Raw genomic sequence first — 26321 nt, forward strand, 5'->3', positions numbered from 1 at the left:
AATGTTACTTATTTCTGTTTTGCTTTCTTTAACTTAGTGTTGGAACAAATCAGAGCTACCAAGAGAGTCACAGTTTCAGCTTCAGTGGTCATTATCCTCATGGGATAAATACTGCTGTTTACCACCCTGGTCATAGGTAAGCAGCCCTCTGTTCTCTTATTTACTGGACTATTAGGTGCATAATAAATCTTGGTGTCTTCAGTCTGTACTTGTGTATAATTACATTTAGTATCTATGACATTGTATTTATATTCTGGTCCTTCTGCCTCTGGGCCAGACACTGGAAATTTCATTGAGAAGTTTGTCCTGTTCTATTAGCCTTCTAGACCTTCTCTCTCTTTTCTGTATGCAATACCTGTCACTATTTGGAGGACTAAGGAAGGACCGCGTCTGCAGTGCTTTCCTACGAAAGGGTCTCAGTGGACATCACCTGTCCACTTACAGAGTCAGGTTAACTTGTTGCTTGCGTTGTATCTCTCAGTACGTCTGCCCTCTTCTTCACCGTTACTCTGCTTCTTTATTTACCCACCATCCCCACTGGGGTTTACTTGAAACCATGAATGTTTCTACTGTTGGTGATGTTTCCTCTTTGTAACTGGAGACTGAAATTGACATGTGTTTTGTTAGTTGGCCAAGTTACCTGTCTGGTTCTCTAAATGGATAGAGTATCAGATTTTTAGTCAGATGAACAAAACATGAGATCTAAATTTTTAGTTTAATTTGTGTCTACTAGTGAGTCTTAAATGTTCTGTCATTATGCTTGAATGTCAGGCCAAGAATGTGTACAAGTTTTGTATGCCAGTCACAGGTAAGTCTATAGCTTTTTGTTCAGGATTTTATAAAATTTTTATAAGGTAGAAGAGCTTGCATACATCTGGTCATGGACACATAGACACATATACACAGTATAGACACACACAGACACATAGACACAGGCACACACACATAGTCACAAACACACAGATACACACACACACATAGATACATACACACAGACACAGGCACACACACATAGACACAAACACACAGACACATGCACACATACATAGATGCACACACACAGATACGTACACACAGACATACAGGCAAATACAGGCACACACACACAGACACAGGCATACAGACACACAGGCAGACGCAGGCATATACACATAGATGCACACACACAGACACACAGGCAAACACAGGCACACAAGACACGCAGACACAGGCATACAGACACACAGGCAAACACAGGCATATACACATAGATGCACACACATAGACACACAGACACAGGCACACACACAGACACAGGCACACAGACATGCACACACAGAGACACAGGCAAACACAGGCACACATACATAGATGCACACACATAGACACACAGACACAGGCACACACACAGACACAGGGACACACACTCACATACACACACCCCCACGTTCATGATCCCGTTGGCTTGTCAGAGAGGAAACACTAAACATTACTGTTAGTTATAACTCTTAGTCTCTCTCCTTCCTCACAGTGTTATCACTTCCTCATATTTAATTGTCTTGTTTTCATTTCATATCCATGGAATCACATAGAAGATACAGCAGTCTTGCTCTCTGACTTGATGTTTGATTTATATTGCTCTAGTTCATTTATTAACACTAGTAGGGAATTTCATTTTATCTTGACTATGCATCATGTTTCTTCATTCTCCTGTAGATAAAAATTTGATTTTTTTTCAGGATGTTTTAAAAGTTGTAAAGTTGTAGTGTGCTAACAGACATTGCATATTACTTTGGCACATATGTGCATGAGTATCTGCAGGATGCAGAACCAAGATTTGATTGGCTGGACTATTGGGAACATCTCCAAGTTCATCAGATAATGCCACCATTTTTCACAGTAGTTGTACCAATTTACCATCAGCATATGAGCCTTTCTGTTATTTCTCATTTCTTTTTGTTGTCTGTAATAAGGCCTGCTTGTTTGTTCCCAGCTGTCAGCCCAGAAATAATCACACAGAAACTATATTTTTTTTTTTACTTTTTGAAGTTTTATTTTTTGTTTTTTTTTTCTTTTTCTGTTTCTCTGTTTTTTTTTCTTTTTTTCTTTTTTCTTTTTTATTTTTTTAGAAACTATTATTTACAATACTGTTTGGCCAATTAGCTCTAGCTTCTTATTGGCTAACTCTTATATCTTAATTTAACCCATTTCTATTAATCTGTATGTTGCCATGAGGCTATGACTTACAGGGTAAAGTTCCCAGCATCTGTGTCTGGTGGGGCTACATGGCTTCTCTGACTCCACCTCCTTTCTCCCAGCATTCAGTTTAGCTTTCCCTGCCCATCTAAGTTCTGCCCTATCAACAGGCCAAGGCAGTTTCTTTATTCACCAATGGTATTCACAGCATACAGAGGGGAATCCCTCATCAGTTGTTGCTGTGTTTTTTCCCTTTTATTGAAAGTAGATTATTTTTCATACAATATGTTCTGATATTTTCCCTTCCTCCTATTCCTCCCAATTCCTCACCATCTTCCTTCCCATCTCAATTCACACCCTTTATGTCTCTTCTTTTAGAAAACAGGGAGGCATCTAAGGAATAATAAGATAAATAAAACAAAGACAACCAAATTGAAATAGGACAAAACAACCAAATAAGAAAAAGAGCCAAAGAAAAAGCACAAGAACTGCATTTAGATGCAGAGGCACATGTTTGTACACATGGGAATCCCATAGAAACACAAAACCAAAAGACAGAATATATAAGCAAAGGACTTGTGAGGTTTATAATAAAAAATGTCCTGACTTAACACTCTGAGACAAAGAGCCTCCAAAGATGCCAGTGAGTTTATTTTGTGTTGACCATTTACTACTGGGCATTCTGCCTCCCCTTTGGAGTGGTTTGTTTCTCCAGTGAGACTTCCTGAAAGGAAACTCCTTTATTTGTAAGATAGAGATGGATCCCTGTTTAGGTGTGTGTGTGTGTGTGTGTGTGTGTGTGTTCCTTCTCCTTTCAGCTCTAGGACCCTATCTGGTGCAGACCTGTGCAGGTCCTGGGCACGCTGCCTCAGTCTCTATGAGTTCATATTTGCATTTATTCTTTTATTTATAGGGCCTTGTTTTCTTGGCTTTCTCCATCCCTTCTTGCTCTTAGACTCTTTATGCCTCCTTTTTCAAAGGGTTCCTTGAACCCTTGAGGGGAGGGATTTGATGGACACATCATGTTTAGGGCTGAGTATTCCAAGGTCTCTCACTCTCTTCATTGTTTGGTTCTTGTTTTCTGGTTTTGTTCCATCTGCTGCAGGAAGAAGCTTCTCTGATGATGACTAAGTAAGGCACAGATCTATGAGTATAGCAGATTGTCATTAGGAGCCATTTTATTGCTCTGTCCTTTCAGTAGAACAGTAGTATTTGGGGTTTCCCACTCTTGGAGAGCAAGGGCTTTGTAGCTGGGTTGATATTTACCTTCCTCTTTTGGTAGTATGTCGAGTACCTGCCAATACCAAAAGCACTAATCCAAAGGGTGAAGGCTCTAGGCAGGCACCAGCTCCATTTTTAATGAGTTATGTAGGTGTTGTCTTCAGCAATAAGCCTTACCATCAGTTTGTGGGGAGCCATGAAATAACCTTGGTAATTTGTACTCTTGGTTGATATCACATTGAATACCTATTATGAAAGAATTACTTCTGGGATGGAAAAGGTGCAGTGCAGAGGTATAAGTGTATGGTCTTCCGTTCATCCTCAGCTCTGCAAGAACCCAATAACAAAACATATTCCATTCTAGTTTTAATTTGCATTTCCTTGTCTACTAATGCTGTTGAACAGCTCTTTGTATGCTAATTGACTAGTCACGCTTATTCACTATGAAATGCTTATCATAGGGCTTATTTTATTAGGTACTTTGGTTGTGGCATTTTGTATAATCTATATAATCTGCATATTAATTCTGGATGTGTGGGACACATGGTGAATACTTCCCAAGATGTCACTTACCATTACAGTTTTTTCTTTTATGTTTTATTTTTATGAATGATGTTTAGATATAATTTTAAGTGTTAAGTAGTTCTAAAATATCCCTTGCTTCAAATTCTTGCTTTCTACAGGTAGACACTCTTAGGTACTACTTGATTCTTTGATTTTAAGATTGAAGTAAAATGCTCACATTCCTACTTTTTTATTTCCAATTTCACCAGTTATATATTGACTTGTCTTTGTGGACAATGGTATTTATTTTTCTTACCCACTCTGCAGGTCTGCACAGTGCTTTGCTGCTCTTCTTTACTGCTCCTATTATAGTTTGTGAGTGAATCCTGCTGTGGCTAGAACGTGCTGGCTGTGGTGTGATTGAACTGCTCATGTATCGCACTAGTACATTTCCGTTCTTCCCTCTGTACCCTCTGCTAGACCATATGTAACCTGCTGTAGAGGGGACCATGAGTGACAAGTAAAGGACATATAGGGTGGGAGAAGCTGATAAGTACTCCTGAAAAAGGTTGTCAGAGATGGAGAGTAAAGAACAGATGGCAGGTTAGAGTGTCTAGCTGGTGAGATGTGTGGGCAGGCCAAGTGCTTATCATGACACCTGATGACTGGAGTACCCTGACATGGTGGAAGGAGATGACTGACTCCTACAAACTGCCCTCTGCTGTCCTCACCTGTGCTGCGGCATTGTACTTACACACACACACACACACACACACACACACACACACACACACACACGTAATTATAATAATAATAAACCCAACAAAAATGTGTCTAGGTTACCTCCGTTGACAAAAAAATGACACCTCACCAAAGACCAGCAAGAAGGTGAGGGTAGTTGTTTTTGGATTTCTAGGACCTGAGGGTTCCATGCAGACAGAATAGCTAGCTCTAACTTGGTAATGCCCTTGGTGTTGTCTAGGAAGAGCAGGGAGGCGGGTTTGAAAGGCACGAGCTGACTAGTAGATTAATGACCTGAGGTCAAAACCTAATGCTGAGTGCCAAATCATGTAGAACTTTGTAGGCCAATTAGGGTGACATATGTTCTTTTTAAAATTTACTCTCTGGTTAGTTAAAAATTCTTGTTAATTACCAACCCAGAAATGGTGGTGCATGTCTGTAACACCATGATACAAAAATCTAAGCACCTAACTACTGTTTTAGTGGTAGTGGTCTGCTTAATGAGTTTTAGAAAGTTCAGCATATTCTCTCAGTGAAGGAGATGCTCTTTTGGATTCTACAGTCAAAGGTAACTCCCAAGAGCAGTTGGCTCAGAGATGGATGGCATTGATGTTCCTGGTGGAGAATTGCTGTCAAGCAGGGATGAATGTAAATATCCCACTGGGAATGATAAAACATTTGCCTTGTGGTTTATATTTTCATTGTGTGGTCTTTTTTTTAAATGAAAGAAGGTGAAATATTTATCACAGCTTTGTTTGTTTTCTCCTTCTGTAGTAATATGAGCATGTGACATTCATCACCTGCGAGGGTTTTATAAGTGCACAATAAATCAGCCATAGAGGAGTTGGAATGAATTGATAACATACGAACTCATGGTTTTTATGAAATTCACTGTGTTGTCTGGTGCTGCAAGCTTTGTTCAAGAAGAGAAATTGAGGTGGTGAATTGGGTAACATAAAACAGGAATTAATTGGGCATCTTGGGAATACACTCTATGGTCATGCTTGTTTATTTCCCCTCCATATCTAAGCCAACCCAAGAAGTATACTTGATCCTCCTTAAACAATCAGAGTTTCTCATCCCTGCTCCCCTTCTCCATCTACCCTGTGTGCCACCACTCTCCTCCTTTTCTTTTTTTTAAAATACTGTTTAATATACATTTTAAATGACACTGAATACTTTAAACAGGGTATAGTCTTTTTTTTTTGCTTTTGTTCTTAATTTAATTGAATTGTAAATACATGTATGCAAAAATTTGTTCTATTCAACTTTGAATTTCTATCAGGTGTTGTTAACTACAAAATTACTGTTTAGTAGTATTGACCTCTTTAGATTTTAGATCCTCTATATCATGATTTTTTTTTTTTTTGTTTTGTTTTTCGAGACAAGGTTTCTCTGTAGCTTTGGAGCCTGTCCTGGAACTAGCTCTTATAGACCAGGCTGGCCTTGAACTCAGAGATCTGCCTGCTACTGCCTCCCGAGTGCTGGGACTAAAGGCGTGCACCACCACCGCCCGCTCGGCTATATCATGAAGTTTCAGGATGTATGTCATACTGGAATAAGCTGTTTTTGCCAGTCTATTTGTACTTGCTGTCAGAAAATACCCGAGTGTGCTTTTCTTTTTTCTTTCTTTCTTTCTTTCTTTCTTTTTCTTTTTTCCATCTTTCCTTTCTTTTTTTCTTTCTAGAAAAGAGCTTTATTTTGGCTTAGAGTCCTAAAGGTCTAAGGTCCGTCGGCATTATTGGGTAGATAGACTTCATGCTGGAATCCTGTGACCTTTCATGGAAAGAGGGCAGGAGAGAGAGAGAGAGAGGAGGGGAGTTGGGGGTAGGACAGAGAGAGAGGAAGAGGGAAGAAAGCTCCCAGCCACCATCTGGTTTCGCTACCACTAGGTTTGGAGATTTCCCAAATGGAGGTTCCCCTAATTGTTTTATCTATTCCTCATATCATAAAAGCCCCCATCTCTTAGCAATATAGTTAAGTTAATTTTGTTTACCCTCTTAGTACTTTTCAATAGAGATCAAATTTCAACCCATAGAACCAGAGCCTTGGGTTACAATCAAACCATATCCAAGCCATAGCACTATTCCTTATAAATAGTTGAATAAAAAAGAGGCCCTTTGGTTTTCATTTGAACATCTTATCTGTAACACTTGTCTTTCATACAGTCCGTGGGAAGTACCTGACTGATGAATAATGCAAGTCAGAGCTGTGCAGAAGGAGAGCTCAAGCCTTTGGATGATTGAAAATATACTGTTCTCGAAGTGAATGTTGTCTTAAGCCAAACTTGACACAGCATTTACAGAGGACAATAGATAGGACATCAGCTTGTCTTGAAGTGGATAATCATCAGCTAAGGGTGACTTGCAATGCTGAAGAGTAGTTATGTCAAATCTGTCCCTTACCACACAGTAGTCGGGGCCGTGCTATTCTAGGAGGCTTTGAAGGTGGAAGAGGACACACATAGTCGTTAGGGAAGTAGGGAACACTTTCAAATAGTGGAGTGTTGAACGCTGAAGAGCTATGCTTTATGGGTGCTGATTTGGTTATTCCGGATGGGTTTCTGTTTGTTTTTTCGCTTGATCAAAATATTTTGAATATGTAACTCACTATGCTGGCAGAGTTTGGTCATTAGCGGTCTCCAGATGGATACCAGCTAAGTAGGCTACAACTTGTTAGCCTCTTTATCTTTGTGGTGAGGAATAGTGTATGATTGGTGATATATGGTAATGGTGGTAAGTTTTTGGCAGTTGTGGCTTGACCTTGGCCTATTATTGAAATAAAAAATGGGAATCAGTTTGGGACCCCCTCCCTTGTCATTGCTCCTCTGGAGATTCCTTGGTAGGCTGTGTTGGTTCTTGTGATAGAGTTCAGCTTCATGGGGCTGATGCTGCTCTGCTGCTTGATTGTTGCTTTGGATCTCATGATTTTTTTCCCTCCCTCCCCCTCCTTCCCTTCCTCCCTCCCTTCCTCCCTCCCATCTTCCATTCTTGTCTTTTGTTTTTTTGAGTGTTTTGATTTAACTTGGCATTTTTTTTAATGTCTGGATTTTACTAATCTTGAGGAATATTTTTTGTGCTTTGATTATATTTTCTTGTGTAGATGTAAGAGCCATTCTATAATCCCCCTTTCTTCCTTTCTCCCTCTCTCCCTCCTTCCTTCCCTTCTTCCTTCCCTCCTTCCCAGAGAAATTAACTTGGCCAAACTGAATTTCTTTCTGTGCTCTGAATGCTGCCTCTTGCTTATTTTGGGAGTGAATGAAGAACTGCAAGACTTACCTTGACTTATTTTATAGGAATTTTACTTAGTTTTGTTCGAGAGGAACAATGGGTTCGTGTGTGTGTACATATATGAAATATGATGTTATATACTTTTGAGCCTTTTATTATTTTGACAAGTCTGGTCTTTTTTTTTTTTTTTTTTTAATGGTGCTGAGATGTAGCCCCATACCTTCTGTCTGGTAAACAAGTGCTCCACCATTGAGCTCCTCCAGTTCTTTAAGTATTTTAAAATTTTGGGCCATGAGTATCTTTTTCTTTCCTTGTTTCATTTTTGTGTGCATTCTGGTCATTGTATATAATATACAACACCAGGAACTGTTGGTTATTTCTTTTTTTTTTGTGGGCCAGAAGGGATTTTACACCACTAGATGGCAGATTCTTCCAACATTTCTAGAATTAAGACCCTTAATAAGCCATTTCTAATTCTTGAAATGCTTTTTCAGTGTGACTCTTCATCAGCATTATATAAAGTCTTGGTACTGAAGGACTTGCATCACCTGCCTGTCCTTTTCTCAGGCAGCTGTGCCTGCTTCTCTGTTGCTGACCCTGTTCTCTGCCCCCTTGCTTTATTTAAGCTCAAGTTAATTCGGCTCCTTACCGCCCCCCCCCCCCCCCCGTGTGTGTGTGTGTGTGTGTGTGTGTGTGTGTGTGTGTGTACTTTCTTCCCCAGTGTCACTTTATTCATTTATTTTTTTTTTTCTGGAACCTGTGTTCTTTCTCTGACTTTGAGAGTTGGAGCATTAGAGCTGGAATAGCCTTCATCTGTCATTGGTTAAACTCTTCATTTTTCAGGTGGGAGAGTTGCAGCTTAGAGAGGTTAAGCCAAGGACGAAGACTGTGTCTTATCTTTGTGCAGCTACAGTTCTTTGAACAAACTTCCTAGATAGATTTTTCCAGAGTGAAGCACACTGGGTAAATGCTGTAAAGGATACAGTGATGAAGTGGACACCCCAAATGGCTCCAGCTCAGTGATAGAATTATGATTTGATTAACTGCTGCAGTGCATTGTGCTAAGTGCTCAAGGAAGAGATCATGATTAAATATTTGGGAGGCTAAGGGTGCTTCGTCTCCTGTTTCTTCACTTGTTCTTTAGAGACTGCAGACACTCACTGCATTTCCTGAAGTCCTCCGTGCACCGTTGCAGCCTAGCTGTACTATGCAGCATGTTCCCTTGGCCTGAGTGCTATAACTTAACCCACTTGTCTGTCTGGGAACTTTTCAAAGGCTGCATCCCTGTGATGCCTTCCCTAACGTCTTTCTTTATGCCCTTGTCCCTCTGATGCAGTTTTGTACCTAGCTCTAAGGTGGCTGCCAAGGTTCTGTGCAACAGTAGCTAGTGGTTACTAATGGCTACTAATAACTTCATCTGCAGTGGATTGGGTCCTGCTCATTTCTGTGTAAGAGAAGCAAGGAATGTACATAACAGAATGCAAACCTGCTAAGCAGGCTGTGCACTTGATACACATTGACTGTGAAATGGGAGAGTTTAGGTACTCATTGCTGTTAGGAGAGTTAGAAATGGCCTTGTCTGACAGTCCTTCAATTACTTCCTGAACACTTCATATACAAAATTAATGAGAAAGCCATGTCTACAGATTACATACATTTGTGCAAAGGTCTTTGAGCTTCATGCCTTGAGTCCCAAAATTGTGATAGTTTCTGCTAATACCTACATGATTTCATATTGAAGATTATTAAGAAAGAGCCTTTCTCTCTCCATCTTGTTTTTGTGAATGAAAAGTAGTTTTGTTGATGAGTGCTGCGGCCCGGAAAGCGCTGTTTGTGGCATTCCTTCATGACTCCTGGCTCTTACATTCTTTCTGCTTCCTTTCCGATGATGACCCTGAGTCTTAGGGAGAGCCGTATAATGTAGATGTTCCAACTAAGGCTGAACACTTTATAGCTTCTTATTTTCTGCCTTTTGAGCCTCTGTGAATCTCTGTGAGTCAGCTTCTCTGATGATGAGAGCTGCACTAACACGTGGGTGTAAAGATAATTCTTTAGGTCACACTTAGCTTAGCTTAGTGTCTATTTAGCTGAATAGTAGCAGAGTTGTCTCCTAGGGCTTCTGACCCACCCAGAATGGTTTCTTGGCTCACTGAACAGCAGTAGGAGACAGGAATTTGTTACAGCAGCTGTGACTCTGCATAAGACCAAGTCAGCCACAGTTCTGGACTGGATGAGGGAGGATCTCATAGCATCCTACTCACAGCTGAAGGGCTGTTGGTACTTGATGGCTACTGGGGAGGAAGAATGAGTTTTATTTGGAAATGGCCCATGGTAGGCTGCCCGTTTTCCAGTGGGTGGCCTTACACCCTTGCACATGCTAGCAGTACTATGCTTACCCGGTGGGTTAAATAAAAAGCTCATGAATTTGGGAGGGAAAAGCGATGAGGGTATGGGAGGAGTTGGAGGGGAGTGAGAGTGGATTTGCTTAAAACATTATATTTGTGTATGAAATTCTCAAACAGTAAAAAACAAAAAATAAATAAAAATAAATCTACTTAAAGCAAGGTAAAGAAAGAAAAGCAGCTTTGTGAATCATGTGCTTTAGAGTTTTATTTATAATTAAACATTTAACATTTATCTTTATATAATTCAGTTACATAAATATATTTATATGATAATATGGTTGTCGTATATATGACAGTATTACATATGACTTTGAATGTAAACCTCAGCCTGACCCCTCTGCCTATGCCCTGCATCTGAGTATTCTTGGTGGAGGAACTTAACGAAGCAGAAAAGGACATTAGTCTATAAATTATTTCCTACCTATTGCCTGTTTGTAGACTTAATTTCTATAAAAATTTAATAGCAGTTTTGGTGTTAAGTCAGAGAATGCTCAAGCTATAGCTATTAAGTTCCTGCTTCTTATATTTAACCCTCCAAGAGGAAGCTTTCATGACTTTGTTTATATTTCTTTGAATTGTATTTTGTGTGTATGGATGTGTCTTCCCTGCACCTATTCCTATGTACTGTGTACATGCAGCACCCATGGAGGCCAGCAGAGGGTGTTGGATCCTTTTGGACTGGAGTGTGAACTGCCATGTGGGTGCTGGGAATTGAATTAGGGTCTTTAGGAAGAGCAACCAGTGCTCTAAATCTCAGAGCCAGCTTAGCTTTCATGATTTTAGCATGTGACCTTTTATTATATTAAAAAAATATTTTTCCACTTTACATTGTAAACAGAGCCACACTAATAATGATTGTAGTTTCTACAAACTACAATCTTTTGAGAAAGTCCACAAACTTTCTCACATTGGTAAACATTTTCACTGTAAATGTAATCTCACCAGTTTGTAAGACTTACTAAACCTTTGAGGGGGGTTGGTATAAATCTGCACATTTGGTCTTTGGATTTCTTTTATGTCTTTCCATTGCTTATTTATTCCTTGTCCATTATTCTTTTGAATTGGTGGTGGATCTTTTTAAATCCTTTATACAGATGTACTATTAACTTTATATGTTATAAACTTCCCCCATTTACAATTTTTTAATCTGTAAATACAAGTTTTAAATTTTAAGTAGAATCTTTATTCACACACACATATGTGTTACATACATATACACACATATGCATATATATATATATATATATATATATATATATATATATATATAAATGTTTTTTTTTCCTCAGTATGTATAGCTCAAGCTGTTCTGGAATTTGCTGTCTAGGCCAGCCTGGCCTCAAACTTGCCATCTTCCTGCCTCAGCCTCACGAATATTGCTATTCCAGGAATGCATCATCACCCTTGTCTGTGTGGATGTCTTAATGACACAAAGGCAGGGAAATGATCTCAAGTTGAGACGCACCAAACCCAGCTTGGCAGGGTGGATTGCCCCATGTGGATTGAGTTGGCACTCCCCTCTCCCATGTAATTCAGTGTGTTCAGTTCCGTGAACAATTCTGCTAGTATTTCCTTTGAAAGTGCCTGCACTTTGTATATTAATTTAAGAAGGGTTTGTGTCATTCACATGTTGATAGTTCAACAGAGAACTTGCTGTCTTGCTTTCTTTCTTCAAGTGTATCACTTTTCTAATGGGTGTTTTGAACAGTTTTTGTTGGTGAGCTTTACCATACTCTTGTGTTCACATTGTCCTGTACTGTTTAATGAGCGTGCGACTGCCACCTCCCACTATCCCCACTGCCTCTACCCCCTTCCTGCCTTAAATACTCCTCTGTTACTGTTGAAATCTATAGTAAAGACTGTCATTGTGGAGATGGCTCGCCCTGGTACCTCTGTGTGTTCTGTGCTGTTTAAGGAGGAGGGAGGAGCTTTCCATTTGCAGGCCACTGGCAGGTATTTACTGAGTGTATCATGTTGGGCCTGAGACTCCTCTCCTCTTCTTGCCATTGGCTGGCTTTTCCTCCATTAGCATGGCTTTACCAGTGCAATGTTGCTCCTCAGCATGTCTGTTGTCCTAGAAACCTCCTCTAATGCTGCAGTCACATGGAGGAATATTTATTTACTCAGCCAAGCAGTGGCCTGCTTTGATTTTCATTTTCATAATCTCTTGCAGGTTAGCTCTCAGTCAGTGTTGTGAACCTTGTGAATCAATAAAGTGATGTTAAAATTAATGTAATGATTTGGGCTGATGTGTGTGTATAAGTTTGCATGTGTCTTGAAGAAATCATGCCTTTTATTTTCTATAGTCTCACTCCTTAGATTTTGTTGATCACAGCTTTGTATTATCATTTAAAGTATTTTTAATTTTTTCATCTGTACTTTTTTTCCAGATTGGTAGTTAGATTTATGAGGGTAATGGTAGTTGGGAATATTTACTTGAGCAGTGATCTGCACAGAGTGAGTGCTCTGGACACGTACAGTGCTGTCACTGTGACTGCAGACCCGGTGTGTCTTTGACCTTGGGGAACAAGTAAAATTGTATTTTAGCTCTGAGTGTTCGCCTGGAGTAGAAATAGTCCAGTCAGCTTCCAGCCACCCTCTCGAATTGTTGTCTCTTCATCTTCTGATGTGAACTAGTTAGTACTGCCTGGAAAAAGAGCAGGAGAAAGGATGTGAGCGAAGGCTGAAGTTGTGTTTCTCTCAGTGAGTACTTACCTGACGTCATAGGTTTCTGAGCTGGGATACTGGAGGATTATTACTCAGTTTTGAAGTTCTTACACCTTCTCCCTCCCTCCCTCCCTCCCTCCCCCCCCTCTTTTTCTGCATTATTGTTGGCTCAGTTCAGAAACAAGTTAGGAAGCAGCTGGGGGCTGAGAAGCACCGTGTGGCACTGGAGTCTGATAGTCGTTGGGGTTTTAGGACTGGCGGTGAAGCATGGTGTGCTGTAGTTTACTGGGACCGCTCTACCATATCGTCGTGAATGTGCTGGTAGAGCTGCACTGATTTTGGCTTCAGGAGATCAGAGGTTGAAATGAGCATTGGTGGGCTGCTCAAGGTGCCAGTAGGGCCATTATGGAGGGTTTTCTGGCTTTCCTAGACTCTCCAGATTCCCTGGCTTGTTAGCCTGCCTACCTGCAAAGCTGCCCTGAGCCAGTTGAGTCTGTCACACATTACTTCATTCCGAGCCAGACACTTTTGCTTGCTCCTTCCACTCTTGGGATCCTTGTGATTTCATGGACCCACCTGGAAAGCCAAGATAATTTCTATGTGGGGGCAGTTGATTGGCAATCTACATCTCTTTGCTGCCTAGCACAGAAGCTAGGTTGCTGATACATTTTTAATTTTTACTTTTTTTCCTTTATTTTTTTAAAAAGAAAACTCTTTTTTTTCATTATACATACCAATCCAAGTTCCACTCCCCTACTCCCATTTCTTCCACATGCCCTCCCACCCAACCCCATCCACTCCTCAGAGAGGGTAAGGCATATTGCTTTGGGGAAGGTCCAAGGCCCTCCCTACTATATCTAGGCTGAACAGGGTACCCGTTCAAAGAGAATAGGTTCCCCAAAAGCCAGTAGATGCAGTAGGGATAAAATCCTGGTGTCGTTTCCAGTGGCCCCTCAGTCTGTCCAGCCATGCAACTGTCAACCACAATCAGAGGGACTAGTTTGGTCCTGTGCTTGTTCCTTCCCAGTCTGGCTGCAGTTTGTGAGCTCCCATTAGCTCAGGTAGACTGTTTCAGTGGGTGTACCTGTCATGGTCTTGACCTCTTTGCTCATATTCTCATTCCTCCCACTCTTCAGCTGGACTTTGGGAGCTCAGTCCAGTGCTCTGATGCAGGTCTCTGCCTCTGTTTCCATCAGTTTCTAGATGAAGATTCTATGGTGATATTTAAGATATTCATCAATCTGACTACAGGGCAAGTCAAGATTGGGCCCTCTCTCCTCTATTGCTTAGGGTCTTTGCTGGGGTCATCCTTGTGGATTCCTGGGAATTCTCTAGAGCCAGGTTTCTTGCTAACCCTTTAATGGCTCGGCTCTCTCAATCAAGTTATCTCTTTCCTTGCTCTCATCTCTGTCCTTCCTCCTTCTTGACTATCCCATTCCCTCAAGTTCTCCTCACCCCTCCCCTTTCCCCTTCTTCCTCCCTTCCATTTCCCCCCACCCCATGCTCCCAATTTTGTCAGGCTATCTTGTCTGTTTTGTCTTTTCTGGTGGATCTATATATGTTTTTTTTAGGGTTTCAGGTGTCAGTGTTTACAATAGAGTAGTTCTGTTTGACAACCCTTGTATATACCTGTACTAGTCTCAAAGGTGAAATATAAGTGGTCATCATGTGATGTCAAGCTATTGATATTTATAAGTTTATATTACTCAGTTATAAACTTAAATGTGGTACATGTCTGCAGTCCCAGTATTTGTGAGGCAGGGCAGGAGGACTGGGAACTAGAGGTCAGCACTGCCTTTATAGTAAAGTATCTCAAAAAAAAGTATAAGTTAATATGGTTCTATAATTTAGCCTTTTGTTATGCCAGATCTTATAAACCTCATGAAATGCGGTGTTATCCTTACTAAAAACAGACAGACAGACAAAAACCCAAATGTTTCAAGTTGTAGGTTTCCCTTGAATGTGGCCGAGAACAAAGCGGCCGTGTGGTGAAAGCTCACTCTCGTCTCAGCCAGACGGGGGCTTTGTGGTGGGGAGGCTTTGTTGGTTTTGGTTTGGCCGAGTTTGACACAGTGTCCTGTCACTTGAGACAGTGGTAGATGGGGTGGGGACAGCATGTGAGCAGAGGTCCAGGGAACCACTCTCTTTGGTCGTGGGCTCTCTTAAAACATGAAAATTCTTTTCATTCTTATAATTATTAGTTTAACCATTAAGAAATGCGTGGATTATTTTTCTTGTTATTTCTGTTGTCTCTTGTCGTTGATGACAGATAAGACATTAACAATGGATGTTTTCCTGTTAGCGTATCAAAATTTCACCTTGAGTTTTTATCATTGTTTGTTTAGTAATTATTATTTGTACATGTGCATACATATGTACATGTGGAGGTCAGGGGACAACTCTGTGGAGTCAGTTCTCTTCACCTTTGCCTGGGTCTGGGGTTCGAACTCAGGACATCAGGCTTGCATGGCAAGTGCTTTAGCCACTGATCACCTTCCTGGCTCTACCTTGGTGCCTCCCCCCACTCTCACATAAGTGATTGTAAGGATCACTATCCTGCTACTATGCAGGATTCTGCCAGATGTACTGACCCTGATTTAACTGCAGAAGTGGCGGCTTGGCTTTTATTGTTTACCAGCTCAGTTTTGCTGTGACTGCATAGTGTATCTTTGACTCTCTAGTGTTTAGTAGATTGTTTGCTCTCTTAGTAACTGGCCTGTCCTTTGCTGATGGAGTATGGCAGGCAGAAGTGAATCATGAGTAACATGCGGCTCTCCTCTTACCTCTGAGCAGTTACTGCCGTGTGCTCTTTCCCATGGCACACACCCAGCTGCTGCCACGTCTTTCTAAGGCTGCAGTTGGGCCACATTGCATCGCGTATGGTGTTGGCGTCACTGAGTGTGTGTCTGGTTCCTGCCAATGCTTGTTAGGTTTGATAACGCCAGTGTCTGTGAGCTGCATTGCAAATTCCAGACATTTCCCTTTATTTCTAAATTTCTGGATGCATTTAGGTGCCTAAATGTTTACCTTTTGCTTCTCTATCAGTGAAGGTGAAGTTCAAATTGAAAAACCATTAGGTTTCTTTTCTTGAATAGTAATCATCTAGGTATAATGGCAGCAATTTTAGCTTTCTGTGTTCAGGGGGCTAATTCTGCACTGTTTTCTTGTTACCTTGTTCATATTTGTAATTTATTAATTCTGTTCTTGTTATTTCTAGACTTTTACTGGTTGGTGGATGTGAAACTACTGAACTGGGCATTTCCAAAGCTTCTAGCTGTGGCCTTTCTGCGTGGAGAGTCCTCTCAGGCTCACCGTATTATAAGCAAGTTACTAGCAGCGGAGATACGGTCACTGAGGTATGTGGTAGTGCAATTATCTAGACTATTTCCTAATTGGTGTTAGACAAGGAAACCTGTGAAAGATATAACCAGCAATGTTTGTCTCACAAAAGGGAGATTAATGGTTCTGTGATCTTAGTGTTTTATTATTCTCACTTGCTTATTAACTCTAACTAAAATGTTCTTAAAATGTATTAATAACAATGAATAGTATATCCCGAATAATATTAATAATATAACTAAAACATCATTTGTTATTACTATATATCAAATATAGTAAAATGTATTGAATTTAACTTGACTTCCCTTTTAGTAATGATATTTTCAGATAATCGAAAAAAAGTGTAGGTAACTGTTTGTCTCACAAGCTTGGCAGCCTGAGTCCATAGGCAAAAGGTGAGGAATGATTGCATAGTTATTTTTTTGTACACTCTGGCTCGGACCTGTGTGCACACATATATCTGTACACACCCACAAATAATATACAAAAGTGTAAAAAAGAGAAAACAGCATAGCCTGTCTGCTGTCTTATTACTTATATTTTCTCACTTAGTCGTTAACATTTAGCATGCTGTTTTTGTGTTGATAACTGTTCAGAGTGCTTTTATCCCAGGCTAGCTCACCTAAGAGTGCTTTCAGTTGGGTTAGCCCATGTCACTTAACCTAACCAGCAAGTGAGACTAGCATGCCAGTTCACATTCTGAACTACCTTGTATACATCCTTCCGTGTTTATAGCAAATGCCTTATTGCTCCGTATTCATTCTTTATCATTTATTAGACCTCTGTTTTGTGCCACACTCTCCTTGTGTTAGCCTTTCACCTTTGACCAAATAAGTTTATTTTGACCTGCAGTTTCAGAGACTTCAGCTGATGGTGGCTTGGTTCTCTTGTGGCATTGTAGCTCGTGATGGGGTCACATGATGTGAGAGTGCTTACTTCATGGCCTCTCTGAGAGGCAGGGAGAAGCAGAGTCAGAGAAAGCATGACCTTGATATGAGTGTCTACCAGGGTCCCAGTGTCTCTCTAGGGTGGTGTGCCTTCCCACTGTCCTTCTACAACACCCCTTCCTGGAGGGAACACCACCTCCCAATAGCACTGATGCTGGCACTAGCCAGCCTTTAACACTTAGACCGTAGGTGCTTTCCAGATCCCAAGTATAGCACCCTGTTAGTCTGTAGCATTAGAGTAGGCTAGACAGAGTGTGAAAAAAACCATACAGTCATACAAACATATTGGAAGACCTAAAATGTCTGTGGCTTGTCACATCAAAATTCCTGGCCAAGCCTGCTGATGCTGCTGTGTCTTTTCTAGGCAGTTTGTTATACCTGAAGATTAGAGAATCTGTGGACTATGACTTCTTGAGGTCCCACTGTCTCTACTGCTGGCTTTAGGAAGGGCAGAGAGGAATTAAAGGTGGAACTTTTCTCAGACTTATCCCAAAAGTGACACCAATTTTGCTTATTTATCAAACTAACCACGTGACCCTTCCTAGCTCCAAGGAAGATTGGAAATAGTTTCTGTGTGTCCAGAAATATGAAATCAGTTAGGTGCCGGTAAATGCTAATTATGTCTACCATGTTGGTCATACTCTACGTATATGTGTCTTGGTTTTTTGGGTAAATTGTGTGAAAGAAGCACTTGATGGCGGTTATGAGCCTGTACTTAGTGTGTGCCTGTCATGCATGAGAGCTGCGTGTTTTTAAAGTGAGGAATAAAACAGGCAAACTAAAGCAGAGTATAAGGGAATATGCTAATTTCATAAGTGATTGTATTTGTCTTGTTATTTTTCTTAAAATATATTGATTTAAAAGTAATCTTCCAAACCAGCAAATGGCTAGGTGTTGGAAAAGATTCTGAAGGATGAGCTTTTGAAAAAGAAATCTTTAGCAGTTACAGTAGTCTTCATTGTTATTGTTAGACTTGGCCTGCATTGTAATAAATAATTGTGATTTAACCCAACAAAATAATTCAAAATGATACCAACCTACTGTTTTTTGTGTCACGAACCTTAAATCAGCTAATATTTGCAGCTCCCATTATGGAATGCTGGTTTTTCTTCTTCCATTTATGATCCATCTACCTGCTTTCCTGCTTGGTCATTTTCCCTTCAGTGCTCAGAGAGGAGGCAGTTGGTTAGCAGCCCCTTTTCTCAGCCCTGGAGTGTTAGGCCAAATAGAGCTTAATGATGGAAGACAGGAAGACATAGCTTGGATCGGATGCCCTGGTTCCTTATCGCATTTCCTCTCAGATTATCTGTGTGTCTGACTGTTAATCTTATCTGCCCCGAAAAGACTGAGGTGGGATTGATTGAAGAAATGGACACATTACTTCATGTTGTAGGAACTTTTTTTTTTTTTTTTTTGGTTTTTCGAGACAGGGTTTCTCTGTGGTTTTGGAGCCTGTCCTGGAACTAGCTCTGTAGACCAGGCTGGTCTCGAACTCACAGAGATCCGCCTGCCTCTGCCTCCCGAGTGCTGGGATTAGAGGCGTGCGCCACCACCGCCCGGCTAAACTCTAATTTTTTTTTTTATTAGCTGTGTTTTTCACTGACTTTTGTAACTTCTAGTTTTATGTGACATAAATCAAGCAGATCTTGGAAAAATCTTATCCTTCAAATCTGCATAAAACAAGTATGATTCTTACAGCTTATTTTCAGATGGTTCAGTTACAATATGAGAAGCTTTTGCATGTATGAAAAGCAAACTGGTGTAGCAAAATGTAAATGACTGGTCAGCGCAACGAGTACGTTGTCTTTTCTGGAGCTTGAAATTTCTCTACATCAAAAGTGAGAAAAGGACCGCAAGGGGTGCGTCCACCCACTGAGACTGTGTGACTGACCTAATGGGAGCTCACCAAGGCCAGCTGGACTGGGACTGAACGAGCATGTGATCAAACCGGACTCTCTGAATGTGGCTGACAATGAGGGCTGACTGAAAAGCCAATGATAATGGCACTGGGTTTTGGTCCTACTGCATGTACTGGCTTTTTTGGGAGCCTAGTCTGTTTGGATGCACACCTTCCTAGACCTGGATGGAGGGGGGAGGTCCTTGTACTTCCTACAGGACAGGGAACCCTGACTTCTCTTATGACTGGAGAGGGAGGGGAAGTGGGGGGAGTGGGAGGGAAATGGGAGACGGGGAGGAGGTGGAAATTTTTCATAATAAAAAAAAAGTGAGAAAAGGAAAGAAACAGATGAGTGTGGAGAATACAAGGGAAGACCACGTGGGCTCCGTGAGTCTTTTCGTCCAGCAGCATTGAGGGCATCTATAGAAAGTGGCCCTGCAGAGGGGAGTTTTCTGTGTGCTGTCACCTGGCAGCAGACCTTTCCCCTGGACTCCTTTGGGTTTGTGCGCTTCTGCTCGGCTTCCTTTTGAGTTCTGTATTGTAAAAGTGCTCTGCTGTGTGTACTCTTCCTGTCTCAAGCCCAAGGGGCTTTGATATTGACTTCTCTTAAGAGAAAATTGCTTGTCCACTGACAGAATGAGTTAGGAAAAACATTGAATTGCAGAGTGAATGCCCTGCTGTATGATTGACTTCTTGAAATGCTGCAAATGTATTTTGCTGCCATTAGTAGCTTTCAAGTGTGTTGTGCAGCTAACCTTGCAGCCCTTCTTCATAGCCTTCCCACCTCAGAATCATTGGCGGTTATAACGTTTGTCCCTTTCATCAGGAGGTGGCTGCTGTGCTTAGTGAGCGCCCTCTCCCACAGGCTGCTGGCAGGCTCTAAAACGACTATACAAAATTCAGTATGTGCATTGATCAACACTTCCAGATGAATGCTAGTGTCCTAAATGACTTTCCTTAATCATTGTTCAACATTGAATTATTGCTCCAAGTAATAGGAATATAAAAAAACTTATATAGCTAACTCTACAAATGTGTACAATAAAGTATGACAGTGCCCAGTTAGAATTCAGAAGCTGAGGATAGAATGGGTGTAGGCTCTGGAGTTAGAAGGCTGAAATTCCAGCCCCCCCCCCCCCCCCACACACCTTTTCTTGCCACTTGGGTGATGAGGCTTTTGTCAGGACCTTGTGAAGCAATCTCTTTGAAGGCAGTTGATAAACTCTTATGACAATATGCATGGTAATTATTGTTGTCTGTTTGGCGTTTTAAGACTGAACTTTGTATAAAGAAATGTGGAAATGAATGAAAGTCCTGAAGTTTTGTTATTGATGTTGTGCTTTTTCCAATGCTTATCATCCTGTGGAAATAGTGCAGGCACTTTGAGCATATTGTTTTCTTAAAAATCCTTTCTCTGAAAAGAGGGTGCAATCCGAATACTTCCCCTGAGATTCTCCTGTCTGCTCAGCTCTGTCCTGTGTGGGTCTTCCTTTGCTGCTGCCGCCAAGCACCTTTTCCTGTGCCTTTTCCCCCTTTCCCTCCTGCTTGTTTCCCTTCCCGTTCCCAGTGTCTGAGTGTGTAGGCAGCCTGAGCATGAGCTCTCACAGCTCCCTTCATCCTTTCTCTTTCTCCCAGACTCTGTGCTTTCAGATGTGCTAATACTCTTTGCCATTAATATTTCATTATTCTCCTTCCTTTAAAATTTTCTTTTGTCAAATTTCTTTTTAGTTACTGAGTTTTAACTTAGGGCAATTAAAAGTTTCCTGCATCCTTAAATTCTTGTTGAAGCACATTGTTTTTCTTAAAGCAATAATTTTGTTTCCTTATATTTCTTAGTTGTTTTCCGTAGTGCAATCTACCCTTGTTTACATATGTGAATGTTTGTCTTCTGATTTCCTTTTCTTTTTAACTTTATAGAACTTGTTAATCTTTGTGTTTGTCTTTCAATTTCTATGAGATATTTCTGAGTCTTTTTCTTGTTCATTGCAATGATACTAGAATATTTTCCAGGATTCCTGGGTTAGTGGTTCCCTGTGTGATTGGTAGAGTGACCCTCAGGTGCTCTGTCGATGTTGATGGGAAGGGCTATGGGCTCCAGAAACAAAGCTTCTCTCTTGTCTTGCAGCACACTGCATTTCCTTCTTTGCTTCTTCTATTAGTCCACCTCTGTTGTCAAAAGATACTTCCTCTCCTTCGCATTGTTCTTCCTCAGAAACCGTGTGCCTGATAGATAATTTTTCTAATGTGTTCTTGGATTCGGTTTGCCAGTATTTTGTTGAGGATTTTTGCGTCGATGTTCATGAGGCTTTGTGGGAGCCTAGCCAGTTTGGATGTTCACCTTCCTAGATATGGACGGAGGGGGGAGGACCTAGGGCTTACCACAGGGCAGGGAACCCTGACTGCTCTTTGGACTGGAGAGGGAGGGGGAGAGGAGTGGGGAGAAGGGGAGAAGGGTGGGAGGAGGGGGAGAAGGGTGGGAGGAGGGGGAGGGAAATGAGAGGCTGGGAGGAGGCAGAAAATTGTTTTTTTTTTTTTCCTTTTCTCAATAAAAAAAAAGAGTATAAAAAAACACACAAAAAAAGAAAAAAAAATAGAAAAAAAAAAGAAACCGTGTGCCTGTCAGATTGCTCCTTCTAAGGACACTCCTGTCCTTTCCCTTTAGCCCATGTCTTGATGACATGGGTACTCTTTCAGTGTTATCAGGCAGCAAATGGACCTGATAGTTTTGGATTGGACTTAGATGGACCCTTGACTTCTTTTCTGTCTTTCCTTGGTTGTCCTTCTTGGGCCCTGCAGTACTTTTTCCATCTGCTTTGTTCATCACCAAGCAGGAGCAATGAATGTGACAAACTGGTACTGGATAATTTTTCTCTCTTTATGTACAGTTATTTTGGAAGTTATTATCTTCATCATCATCATTTGTTTTCAAGTTAAACTGATTGTATGGTTCTCATTTATATATCTTCGTGTATTCTGTTGTTTTTGGAGGAAATATTGGGATGTTTGTGGATAAGCCATCACTGATCTTCAGTGGTTTGGAAGCTCTGGTAGCATAATTGTTAACCTTACCTGCATAATAAGCACTTTTGCTTCTAGTTGTATTTATGTATAGGTATGTATGTTTTTCTATGTGGGTTTACATGCATAGCATGTGAGTATGTTCAGTGCCTGTGGGGGCCGGAAGAGGACATTGCATCCCCTGGAACTGGAGTTGCAAGTGATAATGAGTTACTATGTGGGTGCTGGGAACTGAGCCTGGGTCATTTGTGACAGCAGTGAGCACTCTTAACTAGTGAGCCGTTTCTCTAGTTCCTTTGCCTTGTTTTGTTTTGAGCTTTTGAGACAAGGTGTCCTACTTATCTGAGACTGGCCTGATGCTTATTGTGTAGCCTAGGATAGACTCACAGTCATGATAGTCTTGTTGTAGCCTCCTGAGTATTATAGGTGTGAGCCACCATACTTAGCTTCCATTTTGCTTATTACAATATTGGAGTGAAATTCATATAGTAAAAAATCAGTTGTTTTAAAGTGGACAGTGATAGTGTACACCTAGGAAAGAATCAGTAGGTCATGTTTTAGTTTTGTTTCAGTTTTGAGGATCTACTAAACTTTCCCAGAGTGGCTGTACTACTTGATAATTCCCAAATCAGAGCATGGTGGTTCCAAATTTTCTACATTCTCAATAACACCTTTTCCATTCCAAAAATTATAGTTATCACTTTTCTTGTTTTAAATACTGGTTTCTAAATGTTATTTTTCCCCTTGTATGTTGGAAGAATAGATTCAGTTCCAAATGAATGAAGTTTCTATGGGAACTTTTGAATTTTTTCACAGTGATAGTAAGATAAATGTCAAACTTAGCCTCAGCCAAGAATATGCTTTGATTTCAATTTGCGTGTGCTGTGTTAGACTTGTTATTTACCTACTGAAGAAAGCATTTGATTGTGACTTTTCTTAGACCTTCCCACTTGGTAGACTCCCTCACCCCATCAGAATGCTGTCAAGATCATTGGCATTCGTTGATTTTACTCACCGTGTAGCCTTAGCTGGCTTGGAACTTGCTTTGAAGATCAGGCTGTCCTCAAACTCCCAGAAATCCACCTGCCTCTGCCTCTCGAGTGCTGGGATTAAAGGCTATCAATTTTTTTAAAAGTCAATTTAATACTGGGCTACTTGGGCCTTGATGACCACGTTGTAACTACACTCAACTCTCTATTGCTTTAATTGTGGTATGTTGTCTCAATCATGCGGTGTTCATTTTCTTCACTGAGGCGTATCCTTGACCCACTAGTGTTTTTTTTTTAAAACTATTTTAAAAAATACTTAATGTGTGCTTTTTATTCCATGATAAAAGGGTAACAAAGAAAACATTCCATTAAGATTTCTTTATATGATGTATCTTAATTTTGTAGGTGCCGAAGACACTGGGATTATTAAAGCTGTTAAGTGTCAAGTTTTACACTCGTCAGGGACAAGAACAGGTAATGTAAATTTGCCTAAGTTTGTTTTTCAGGCACTCTCAGTGGAGTGCCTTTAAGGTCCAAGCTGAGTGATGCTTGGCTGGTCAGGCCTTTGTCACTGTCACCAGATATCTGGCGCACGAGAGGCCGGACATGCTCATGGTTTCAGAGGTTTGAGTCCACCAGGTTCATGGGAGCTGGCGGAGCAGGACTGTTCCTGCAGGCAGCTGGGAAACAGGTAGAGCAGCTCACCTCGGGTGGAGAAGGGGCAAAGTGGAACAGTATCAGAAAGAGGCGTGGCATGCAGCCTCTGTGGCCCCTTGCCTAGGACACTGCTTCCTCCAGCCCGGCCCCACTGGCAGAACCTGCTTCAACAAAATCAGTGGGGGTATGTGGGTAGGAATGCATAGCCTACCTGTAGTGATGAGGCGAGCAGGCCGCTTTTCGTCCCGCCTGGCTTCCGCACGACTAGCTTTACACCCAAAATAACAACACACAAAGTATATTCATTCAAACACTGCCTGGCCTATTAGCTCTAACCTCTTACTGGCTAACTCTCACACCTTGATTAACCCATTTCTATTAATGTGTATCGCCACTTGACTGTGGCTTATAGGCATGAGTCTAACCACCATCTGTCTTGGGTAGAAGATGTATGGCATCTGCCTGACTCTGCTTTCTTCCTCCCAGAATTCTGTTCGGTCTCCTCCACCCACCTAAGGGCCAGCCTATCAAAAAGCCAGGGCAGTTTCTTTATTAACAAATGAAAGTAACACATAGTCAGATGACCTTCCTACGTCACCTACCTTCCCCAGTTCCACCTATTCCCAATGCTTGGTTCTAAGGTCGAATCCATCAGTATTTTAGACCATTTAATAGTTGGAACCCTCATGAGCTTGTTGTGTCTGGAACAGCCTGGCAGACACATTTGGAGGTGTCCTTGTCACTCACCTGTATGCTTCTCTGTCTGATCAAGAGGACAATCAAGGGAACTATTATAAAGCCTTGAATGATCTAGGCCTTCATCTGGTGTATGCAACAATAGGAGTTTCTAGAGCTATTTATGGAAAATTTGTATATTTTTAGTATGTATTAATTAAAAAAAAATAGAATATATCCAGTCCTCTTGAAGGATGAAAGTATAGTCTGAACAAATCATTCTGCTTAGAAGCCATATATCTTTCCAGATTTCTTCCAAAATTGTATGAGGATTTTATTCTGGCAAGAAATCTCTCTCTCTCTCTCTCTCTCTCTCTCTCTCTCTCTCTCTCTCTGATAAAAATCAGAAGTTCATTCTCAAATGGGAGGCTGGTGATGACTCAGTGGAAGAGTCATGATGAACTAACTGTATTGGCAAGAGAGGTGTGGCTGCCGGGCACAGGCCTTGACCGTGCCCTTGAATAGAGATGGTCACACAACAGCTGCCTCTGAGGGAGGTGGGTACATTGCTGTCCTAGCATGACTCTTACAGCAGGCTCCATCTGTGGGGGACAGCAAATCATACTTTTGTCTTGGCAAGAGTAAAATGGCCTTGTTTTTCTATTTCCTTAATTTCTTCACTAAATTATCAGGATGAATGTAATGAGACTTCTGTTGCTACTTTAGTATCCAGTATATTTTAAGCTTAAATTATTTCTTTGCCCTTGACTTCAGCATAGTCGTGTACTTTGGATAGAGCGGACATCCCGTCTGTAGATTTGAGCGGTAACAGTGCCCGGTGTCTACAGTCTCTTTCATCTTTAATCCTCTGTGTAATTACACTGTATTCTAGTTGGCATCCTCTTTTCTTATTTCCTGGAGCTGTCTTCATTTTTCAGATGAAGAAACATATGTAAGACTAAATGACTTGGCTTCTGTCTTGAAGTTTGTTTGTCCTAATGTGCTGTGTTCCCTGTGTCTGCAGCACCATGCTATTGTTGAGGATACCACTTCCCTTTCTCCCTGACTCCCCTTTGTATTCTCCATGATTTCTAAGACCTTACTCTTTCCTTTAACTAGGCTTCTTTTGCTGTTGTCAATTAAGTCCTGTTGAGGTGTGTGCTAGAGAGTGTGGAGTTTTAGGATTCCTGTTTTTCAGTCTGTAGGTGTGTACTTTAAGACAGCATAATGTCAGCATTGAGAATAAAGGTTGTTTAGTGTAGGCCTCTCTTCAAAGCCCACAGTGTGATAGGGTAGGCCCTGAAGCAGGGCAGAATGGGGCAGGGCAGAGCAGAGCACACACTATTCCCATCTGAAGTGCAGCAGAGGAAGAAGCATCTAGCTCTTGGGGTATCTTGGTTTGAATCTTGAGGTGAGGAAGTTCCCAGACAGGGAAGGAAGGATCAGTCTTCTGGTCAGGGGTGAGATGTGCACAGGCATGTGGAGTGGCAGTGGTACCATTGGAACATACTGTTTGCTCCAGTAGCTAGAGACTCCTCGGGCACTTAGTTTTGGCTTTCCTTGTTATCATTTCCGCATCCTTATATTTAGGATAATATAATTATAGCAATATTTGGAATAAGACCTATCTAGGGGATTGATTTTTTGATTCTTCTCCGTGTCATCTCTGACTCATATTAGAACTGTGTGTGTCAGCTGATTTGATTTAGCAGGAGGTGTGGGTCTGTATGGTTAGTGTAAAGAGACTGTTTTCTTTATGGTCATACCACCTGGAACTTAAGCTGTGGATTGTTTCGGCCCATGCTATTGGTTATTCTCATCAGATGGCTCTCGTTCTTTTTCATTCTGACATGATC

At 41.1% G+C, this 26321-nt stretch overlaps 1 protein-coding gene across 1 annotated transcript in view; it reads left to right on the top strand.

The window, feature by feature from the left end:
• The window catches only part of LOC121432455 (neuroblastoma-amplified sequence), a 309448-nt gene that overhangs the window by 27238 nt on the left and 255889 nt on the right, over window positions 1-26321 (top strand). Inside the window, exons 9-11 of the mRNA XM_041630447.1 lie at window positions 38-136; window positions 16161-16299; window positions 23539-23607. Coding sequence (XP_041486381.1) covers window positions 38-136; window positions 16161-16299; window positions 23539-23607 — 307 coding nt within the window. The remainder of the gene's footprint in view (window positions 1-37; window positions 137-16160; window positions 16300-23538; window positions 23608-26321) is intronic.

Source organism: Microtus oregoni, unplaced genomic scaffold (assembly GCF_018167655.1).
Source record: "Microtus oregoni isolate MIOR12 unplaced genomic scaffold, Mior012 000034F_ref0000314, whole genome shotgun sequence".
NCBI classification, from domain to species: Eukaryota; Metazoa; Chordata; class Mammalia; order Rodentia; family Cricetidae; genus Microtus; species Microtus oregoni.